Here is a 9,575-nt window from a genome sequence, read left to right as displayed (position 1 = left end):
ACGTTAAATCAAAAGAAAAGAAATACTTTAAATATCTAACATATTACTAATATCAAGCAGTATCTTTTGACAAAACGTTTTAACAGAAGGTATAGTTTGTGGCAGTTACAATTCCTTATCCCCCTAAAATGGAATGAGATAGCTGTATGACCTTTGACCAAAAATGACTGCAAGCTCGTGGGTGATCAGCTGGTAACGTGTATTTTGATTTTATGAGGAAGATATGTAATGTTATGATAATTCTGCTGGTGGCTTTGTAAAATGAAAACTGCTGTTGAACTTACATCATCTGTCACGTTAAAAAGCTGGACGTGAAAGGCGTTTAGCACAAAGGTGAACTGATCGCATCATAATTTCCCCCCTCCCCCACACTTGTTTAGTTAGCAGTGACATTGTTACTAAGTTAGCAATTTTGATATTAAGAATACTGCTAACTGCATAATGATTAACATGCCTGTCATTTAATGTTTTAATTATTGTAAAAAGTAAACAACGTATGGAAAAATCATTATCAAGTATCTGATACCTTTATCATTAAAATGAGTAAGGAAAATCATGAAAAAATTCAAAGCACCTATTTTGAAATTGGAGAGTTCCTGATCACAGTTAAGACGAACACTTATGATATGATTTGAAAACTGAACACATATTGATAATTGTCTCTTTTTGATACAGGACACAATGGACACAGTCAAGTTGAACACAGGCAGTGACATGCCTATTGTAGGTCTCGGCACATTCAAGTTACGCGGGCAAGAACTTGTCGTACAAACTGTCGAAACAGCACTTAAACTTGGGTACCGCTCAATCGATACTGCCGCTGTGTACAGAAATGAGAAGGACATTGCCATCGCTCTGAAACAGTTCTGTCCGAAGTATGATATAGAGCGAAATAATCTTTTTATAACAAGCAAACTGGCTCCTAAAGACCAGGGTTATGAAGAAGCCAAGGCAGCAGTTTTGAAATCCTTAGAAGCTCTTGGGCTCGAGTACCTGGACTTGTACTTGGTCCACTGGCCAGGCAAGCAGGGAATGCTGAGGGAAGATGAGAGAAACAGGCAGTACAGGAAGGACACCTGGAGGGCGTTAGAGGAACTGCACCAAGATGGGAAGCTGAGAGCCATAGGAGTTTCCAACTACACCGTCCGACATATGAAGGAGTTGCTAGAACAGTGTCAGGTGAAGCCGGCTGTGTTACAGGTATGGAATCCAGGTATAGGTTTTGATCAGGGACAGCCACCATAGTTATAGCTAGGATTTTAGAAGTGTCAAAGGGTTTTAAAAAGGGTTGAAACCGTCCTCTTTTTTCGTAGATTTCTGTGAACCATTGAAGCTAAAATATGTTTATTGTTGAAGGATTACTACATCATTTTTTACATGGTCAGAAAAGATTATTTCTAACATGTACCATTGTCCCTCTAATGCTCAAGTAATAGAAGCATTTTTTGTTTCCAGATCGAACACCATCCAGAACTGCAGCAGACAGAGCTGATATCCCTCTGTAGAGTACATGGCATTCACTTCCAGGCCTACTCCTCTCTGGGCACCGGCAAACTGGTGTCTCATCCTGCTGTCCTGGAAACAGCCACAAAATACAGCAGAACTCCAGGACAGGTAATGTAGTGCTCTCTTAGTGAGTTCTCTAATACAAGATATGGTACACTTTTATCTAGGTATACCAGATGATGAGCAATGTATGTATTACCATGGCTGTTACTCCTGTCAACTTGTGGTGGGAAGATTCCGAGCAAGCTTGACTGAGTAACTTGATTGCATAACTTGGAGTTCTTGGAGGAGCTACATGTAGATTCTAGCCTGGAGACCAGCCTTCTTAGCTTTGGTCCACTCCCAATGGTAGCTACTCAGTCAGAGTAGCAACTATTGGGAGCGGACCGAAGCTTACAAGGCTCCAGGCTATGCGGATTCTAGCTGTATAAGTGCTAAAAATGTCCAAGCCGATCTATCGGTGGCAATAACAGTATCCACCTGGCAAAATACTGCTTTTGCCAGCTGGATACTGTCATTGCCACCCATAGATCTGCTTGGAGATTACAAAAAATGTGTTCAATTGCAGTATAAGTAAACATGCTAAGACAGAGAGCTTTGCTTGGTGACAAAAGTATGCATTATTGCCCGTCTTGCCCTTCCAGATTCTCTTAAGATGGGCTGTCCAGAGAGGAGTCGGTGTCATTCCCAAGTCCACCAACCCTCAGCACCTTAAGGACAACATCCACATCTTTGACTTCACCTTGGAGAAAGAAGACATGGGGAGATTAGACAGTCTGGACTCAGGCATGCACTACTGTTGGGACCCTCAACATGTGGCATAGGCCTTTGTCTAGAGTGGTATTTCATTGTCGCTAAATGTCTTTTTTTTTTAAATGCCATTTCATTGTTGCTAAATAGAATGTTAGCCTGGGTGCCAGACTTCTTAGCTTTATTCTGCTCTCTCGGTTGCTTCCGTAGCTACAGAAGCGACTGAGAGAGAGAGGAATAAAGCTAAAAGGCTGGCACCCTAATACAGGGTAGATGGAAACTTGATCATTTTTCATAAATGGCGTGCTAGACTGAGACCAGTCTCAAACATGTCTTTTGACAACAAACAAGATACAACTTTGTTGTTTGTTTTGTTGGGTTCTAGTATACAAATAAAACATTATCATGGATCTGAGCTTGCCTGTCTTGCTTTAGTTTTCTTTGCAGATTGACAGGGCTTTAGAGGGTACATGTACTTCCAAACCAATCTGAACGATTTATTTTGGGGGATAAGATACTTATAAGAAAATCTTCTCACGTTTCTAGTGTCCAACAGTTTCATACATCTCAATCATTATTCAGATGTATGCAGACACACAACAGAAGAATGAAACAAGGACACCTTGACTCCTGTTTGTACAAAATTGTTTTATTGTCCAAGGCTGGTGTACAAAATTCTACAGGTCAGCTGGACAAAGTGTTAATGTATCATACAAAGTTAATCAAAATAGCATCATCTTCTCCCCAGATGAACTGTGGGGGTTACTGTCCCTCTGTGTCCCACCTCTCTCTGTCTTTGTAACATTTGAAAGCTTCTTTTACCAAGAGCAGCAGTTTTGATTGATGTTCAGCTCCATTCCGGCTGGCTACTAATAAAAATTCACTCTTTGTGTAAGCTACAGTACAGAATCGGTAATTGTAAAGAAGCAATTTTGGTTTTATTAAATGTGATTCCATACACTTTTTGCCGATAGGCCTACAAAACCCAACTCTTCCCATAAATTAGAGGGGTTGCAAGGAAGCACCATGTAAAATATTTGCTGTTTCTTTTAAGCTTTTCTAGAGGACCTGGGTCTGCTACATACAAAGGTCCAGTGAAGCAGGAATAAAGCAACCCCAAAAAAGGATAGGAAGAGATGTTGACTTTCTAGACAGCCTATTGTACAGTGCTTATTATCTGGCTTCTACTAGAGATCAGCTATATATGACATTGTGTGTATATGTGGCTAAAATCTTGTGGAAAAAGCGTCCGTCTTTAAGTAGAAAAGGTGGTACACAGAGGGAATGGCACATTTGTTGACGTCTCTTCAAAAGCGTCCAGCTTAAATTACACTCATGCACAGTTTCACTCTACAAGAACAATCTCTAACATAAACAATAAAAATATATATGACGTAACACAACATGCCTGTCCAATCAAACATGTAACATACGATTCGAAAACCTGAAATCTGTGCAACTAATTTACAATTCTTCTTCCTCTTTGATACAATTTTGCATACATGAGCAATGCGTTTGTAGCCTGGGTACCATCCTCTGTAGTAACCACTGGCTCAATCGTTTTGTTTGCTAACCACAGATTGAGCCAGTGCTTACTACGGAGGATGGCACCCAGGCTAATGCGTTTGACCTACTGGGCCACAAGCTACATGTTCTATGTACACTAAACCCGAAACTTTCCATGACAAAAATTTGTGTTTAAGTAAGAAAGGTTTCACCATCAAAGATATGCTCAGCCATTCAAAAATGCTGCAAAAGTTTGCGACACTAGTTCAAATATCATGGAAAGTTGCAGGAGTTGTGTTTTAAAAATGATGGACAAAGAGCTACAGGAAGGTAGAAAATGTCTGCTACGTTCATCCTTATTTGGACTGAGCTATTCATCCCGCTAGCAGCATGTTGTCCAATCAGCATCAGGCATCACAATGGAGGCAGACTGGTTCAAACCGGTTTAAACTGGTTACTGATCCAGATTAAACCAATTACACTTTAAATATCTTATACCAAGACGTGATAAAAAGATAACCTTTCACAAAGCAACGACTGGCCAGTCTACCACCAATTGCATACATACCTCTTTTAGTTTTCTTTCTAAAGCACAAATATAAAGTACCCCTTTACTCTATATCATCCTTATTCATACATATTTAGTATCAAATTTGGCAAGACGGTTACAAAATCAGATATCCCCCCTCAGGTGCATAGTAAGTTGGTTTGACCCAATCTGAAGTACATGTACCACTGCAGTGATAGGGGTGCAACATTTCTTGTTTGAATTTAAAAAATGCTACCCCTATTACATTATCTCAATGGTACAGCCCATTTAACCCTTTTCCTACCAAGCCAAAAGGGCGTGGCCAAGTACACAGCCAAGAATGATTGACAGGTAAGTGGGACAACCAATGCCTTCTTGGGTGCAAATCTTTCCCATATTGTGAGAGCACCTTGACATTCAAGTACTGCACATCATAAGTATAAACCCCAATATTCTATTTTACAAATATAAAACACTAAAATGTACATACAGCAAACATTCAACAATCGAGCAAGATGATAATAAACAATGTGGTTTGATACACAAAAATTAAAGTTAGGCAAAATACATAAATATGCTATTTTCAAAGAACAGTGCCCTAAACTACAACTCAGAATTTCAAAGAATGCGAACAACTGTGTGAATACATAGAACAATTCATATACTTACATATATCAACTTTGGCACCTATGGTGTTGTAATTGTGAAGTACTAGTAGCCTACTTGTAAGAAAAGTATTCCATCCATTTGAAAGCTGCTATTAAAATCATACGCAGAAGTACATATTCCATTTATCGGTAGCAATAGGTCCTATGTTTGGCTATTTCTAGTGCTTAATCATGATTGTAACAACCAATTAACGAAGATCTTTGGGATAAATTCAGACTAACTAGCCAACTGATATTCACTATAAAAATGTAAATCAGCTGCAAAAGCACCTTTTAGCTTAGTTTGGACAATTTTGCTACTTTGAAACAACACAAAAACTCATTAGCATTTCTTAAAAGTATTTCAAAATAGAGATTATGAATCATTATTTTGTAACATCGTGCACAGTCTACAGTTATGGCATACTTGTTTGGTAACAGCTCTTCATAGAGGCTGCTGTATTTTGCCGTTGCATTCGAATCATTGAATTTTCCCTCATGTTTGTAATTAAGTCTTGAAATGCAACAGCAGGCTTTTCCTTGTCAAACTCTATGAGTTTTTAATTTTTGTCAGGTTTTCAATGTTGGGGGCAACAGTACTTTTTTTGTGTGTCAATATTTAATCAAATGATGCGTCCCAAAACCTATTGAACATTTTTCTCTTCCTAAGTTTGACCCTTTGGCAAATATGATTTTTTACTACAACACAAAGCTAATCACTATGCACCATTTTGCTTATTCTGAAAACAAAAATGAGGAATTTTCTGTCAAATCCTGGGACACTAGGCTTTGATTTGCTGTGGGACCTGGTCATAGTACGCTGAGTGGGCCTTTCGCTTGACTGCTCTCTGTTCCTTGATCTTTGTTCTCCTGAAGAATCCACACTGAAACAAAAACAAGGGAAACACAGTGTAAGTTGCAGAGTGAACACTATGCACATGTGGTCCTTTTCCACCTCAACAGTTGTAGCATGGAGGAAAATAGGGGTTATGGTTAACATGCTGTACCATGTAGTCATGCAGAGCTGTAGTCAGCAACACTACCGATGACCAGGCTACTGTTTGTGGAATCCCCTACTCTGGAAGAAGCCATGCACTATGTTAGTTATACATGTAGGTTAAACATATGTGTCTGTCAAGGGAGGCTATGGTGAAGGTATGACGTCAACATTTTAACCGACTGAAACATATCTGAAACTGCAGAAATCAATAAGATTGTGCTGTCAACATACTTGAAAAACGCTTTAGATTTTTAGATTGAAAATGATACCAAGAAATTAGTTAACCAGACAGAACTAGAGCGACGAAATATGAGGAGATATTACAGTAAAAAATTCTTCATTTGAAAATTTGTAGTGATAAAATTTTCTTCCTAACGTATTCCAAGAAGAGGGAACATTGCTAAAATCTTCTCCAGTAACTTTATTTCAATTTAGTTATGCAAGGAATAAACGTAAAACTTTCACTAAGCCTCCCTTTTACTTCATGGCACATTAATTAACATGGATGCCTGGCATGGATATCAATGTGAAAGCTGGTGGATGCAGAATGAGTTAGTAGTGAGCTGTCCTCTCTCATGCACAGTTCCTACTCACAAGCCTCTACATCAGTTCAGCCAACATCTCCTACAAGCAAACAGTGTGTTCTAAGGGACCATGCAATATTCTAAATATCCACCCTAAACAGAATCTGTTGTTTGCTGGATCTCCCACATCTGACATTCATTGATAAAAATGACTGTGAAGAATCCATCCTTTCAATTGAATCAATGTTTGTTACTAAACTGTTGAACAGATTTTGTTTAGCATCAGATATTGGTGATACTGGATGGGCCCCTAACTACACAGGGACACAGAAGAAAGCACATGTCTCCTCAGATTAGTATATGTGGGGGTTAGAAACATGGTGATCATCCTCAAGTCCTACAGACAGACAAACACAGTGGTTACCATTAGTCAGTTCTGCACATATCAATGTAGCACTTTATCATTTTCTAAGAATGTTTGGAAGCACTTTGGTAGCTTTAACATTTTGTCAAATGAATATCCTACTTTAAGTGAAACAAGTTTCAACCATGTCACTTTGGAAAAACTTTTACAACTTCACAACAATCCAGCCTTTTAATTATAAAAGTCTAGGTGAATATCTTGATGTAATTTAAGAAGTAAGGCTTGTAATTTATGTATACTGTCATTGCAAATTTGAATGTATTACTGGCTACATTGTAATGTACAGGAACCATATACATGTAGTAAAACTATGAGTCCACACTACATGTACTACCACGTCTCTTAAGATTACCGGTGTCTATGGAGCAGGATACTCCTTCTCTGAGGCCTTAGGAACCTTCTTGGCTTGGTAGTACCTCGCTTCATATTTCTCTTTCTTACTTTTCCTGGTGAAGAAACCACACTGGGGAAGCAGAGGTTCTCGTTAATAATCATAGAAGAAATATGAGTGGGCTATTCCATTTAATGGCATAATGGGGGTCTTTCAAATTGAATGCGCCCTGAACAATTGGATATAAGAAAGAGACTGTTACGGTTCAAAGGTAAATTTGACTGCCCCCTTTGATCTAAAATGGAATAGCCCTTACCTTAGACATTGAAATAACCAAGAGAAATGAGTGAAATAAGAAAATATCACGCATGTGCAAAATATCCAAATAAAAGCATCGATATCGGAAAACAAACAAAATTTCTTGTTTTCCCAAATAAAGGGCTGGAATAAAAGGACAGAGGATCCACATGGGGATCTTCGGGTAAAATGTTAAACATATTTGTACCTTCCATAGACACAGGATGAGGAGCACCAACAGCAGCAAACCCCCAACCACAGCCACGATGATGATCCACAGCGGAACACCCGGGGCCTCCGTCTGAAGGTCGAAGTCGGGGAAGGCTCTCGTACTCACTGCCGTCTTGTCGTTTTCTGGGTTGGCTTCAACAATGCTGAAGCGAGACGGGAGCATCCGAACGGACGCATAGGAAACAATGTCCACCTGCTTCACTTCTCTGTATTCCTGTAGAAATAGATATCAATATCTGTCAGATACACTATAGGGAGCTTCGCAAGTCAAGAAGAATACTAACCAAAGGAGGACTGAACAAGAAAGATAACTCGAAGGAAAACATTGTTTACTTGTTTGAACCTTAGTTCATTCATGAGAAGCTGAAATCGGCATGCAGGCCGCTTTTGGTCTCGGTTCGGAGTTTTTTTTTTAAATTCGGGGCCGACCTGACTCGTTCCCTTAAAGGCAATAGCGCTTTTCCAAACATCCCTTTTCGGCCGATTCAATGTTTCTGATGGATGGTGGTAACTTATCTTCGAACGACAGACGAATTTGATATTTTCTGTGGAAACGTCATTTTTAGTGAGAACCGTCACTAAAAGCAATTTTCATCTCCAAAACTGCTATTTTTAGGGCATTCTTCCAAGGCCGCTTGAAGGAAAATAAAAGTTTTCCTAGGATAATGACTGATATGGAAATAAAGGTCATCATTCTGTCTGTGCAATTAGGAAAAATGAAAAAAATCGTGAGGATACGTTTTCCGCAATCCCCGATGGTGCGAAACCATGCAAAACGCACATAGAACGCACGATTCGGGTAATCAGGCGACAAAGCCGCGTTACCGTCATCGCGCACTGATACCAGGAAGTACCCGCGGACGACCAAAACTCGGAAACCGTAAAACGCTACGAAGATCGAGTTTTTCAGGAAATACAAAAGATAACGCACTGCTATAGCGATAACCGAAAAATCGGGAGCCAAAACTAACGAGAAAACCTAGGATTTGCGTCTTATCTTCACGCACTATTTAGGTCCTTGGTCAAAACAATTCCGAACCGGAACCTTAATTTGCATATTCTGTCATAAAAATTTCACCCCAGACTTCAGAAAGATTCCATCTACCATATATCCAAATTTCACTTGGCTGCGATGGTCACTTTTCCCGCAGGACATGCTTAAAGCCATATAGAAAATACAGCGCTCCCTCGACATTTGCCGCATATTCAAACCCTGACAGAACATTGACGTCACAATCAGAAAGAGCAATGAAAAATGTAAGCTGCTATCACAGCGCTTTACGGAAAACATGCAAAACCGGCGGGAAAATCTTCACGGGTCCGCGGCCGACGATATCTATGGCAGTTCCGTCGTTTCTGGGCCTCATACTTAACGCTAGACCTTCTAAAAGCGAATATAAGGATGACGTCACGAAGTGACGTCACGGGAATCACAGCGCAACTGAGTGGGATTGCGTTTTGGTTCGTCGCGCTTGATTGCACCGATGAAAATCGCAGATTTTGACATGAAGTGGTAGCACAGGATTTGCGCTTTCCAAATCAAAGTCGTCCGACGTCGAATTTGTAGAATTGTGCCGTGACTGTCCTCTTAAGAAGCGCAAGGCACACCAAATGTGTGAAATGCACCATTCTTTTGCCAGTCAGAACCCATTATCGGTGAAATTGACGGAGAAGGAAGCGGGTAGAGTAATAAACTCTTTATGGGTGCGTGGAGAACCTATCAGACTACTATTTGGCACCAACAAAGCGAAAAAAAGTTAAGGCCTCTAGGAGCAAGGAACTTAACATTCGATTTCCCAGTTTCCTCTTAAATAGCGCTTAATTTACCTA

General features: G+C 39.8%; 2 protein-coding genes across 6 annotated transcripts in view; one reads left to right on the top strand and one right to left on the bottom strand.

The window, feature by feature from the left end:
• Positions 1-153: 153 nt before the first annotated feature.
• Positions 154-2,374, top strand: LOC136447344 (glyoxal reductase-like). Of its 2 annotated transcripts, none has more exons than XM_066446164.1 (4): positions 154-192; positions 676-1,200; positions 1,456-1,614; positions 2,151-2,374. In XM_066446164.1, the coding sequence occupies exons 2-4, from the start codon at positions 682-684 to the stop codon at positions 2,328-2,330; spliced, it is 858 nt and encodes a 285-aa protein (XP_066302261.1). In that variant the 5' UTR covers positions 154-192; positions 676-681; the 3' UTR covers positions 2,331-2,374. The 2 variants fall into 2 exon arrangements, with proteins under 2 accessions (XP_066302261.1, XP_066302260.1); XM_066446163.1 differs by lacking the exon at positions 154-192 and adding an exon at positions 199-333.
• A 510-nt stretch (positions 2,375-2,884) lies between these two features.
• Positions 2,885-9,575, bottom strand: part of LOC136447342 (integrin alpha-6-like) — a 49,181-nt gene continuing 42,490 nt past the window's right edge. For 3 of the 4 annotated variants that reach the window (XM_066446157.1, XM_066446161.1, XM_066446159.1), the window contains 3 exons: positions 7,723-7,959; positions 7,239-7,349; positions 5,605-5,822 (listed from right to left, as the gene is read on the bottom strand). In XM_066446157.1, the coding sequence (XP_066302254.1) occupies positions 7,245-7,349; positions 7,723-7,959 (342 nt within the window). In that variant the 3' untranslated portion in view covers positions 5,605-5,822; positions 7,239-7,244. Of the gene's footprint in view, positions 5,823-7,238; positions 7,350-7,722; positions 7,960-9,575 lie in introns of all 4 variants that reach the window. The other variant, XM_066446158.1, reaches the window with a different exon arrangement.

Source organism: Branchiostoma lanceolatum, chromosome 13 (genome assembly GCF_035083965.1).
Source record: "Branchiostoma lanceolatum isolate klBraLanc5 chromosome 13, klBraLanc5.hap2, whole genome shotgun sequence".
Lineage (NCBI taxonomy): Eukaryota > Metazoa > Chordata > Leptocardii > Amphioxiformes > Branchiostomatidae > Branchiostoma > Branchiostoma lanceolatum.
This window is presented reverse-complemented; position numbering and strand designations above follow the sequence as displayed.

Coding starts and splice junctions, on each gene's coding strand:
- LOC136447344 (XM_066446164.1), top strand. CDS start 682: ATGGACACAGTCAAGTTGAACACAGGCAGTGACATGCCTATTGTAGGT. Junction 1,201..1,455: donor TGAAGCCGGCTGTGTTACAG/GTATGGAATCCA, acceptor TTTTGTTTCCAG/ATCGAACACCATCCAGAACT. Junction 1,615..2,150: donor ACAGCAGAACTCCAGGACAG/GTAATGTAGTGC, acceptor TTGCCCTTCCAG/ATTCTCTTAAGATGGGCTGT.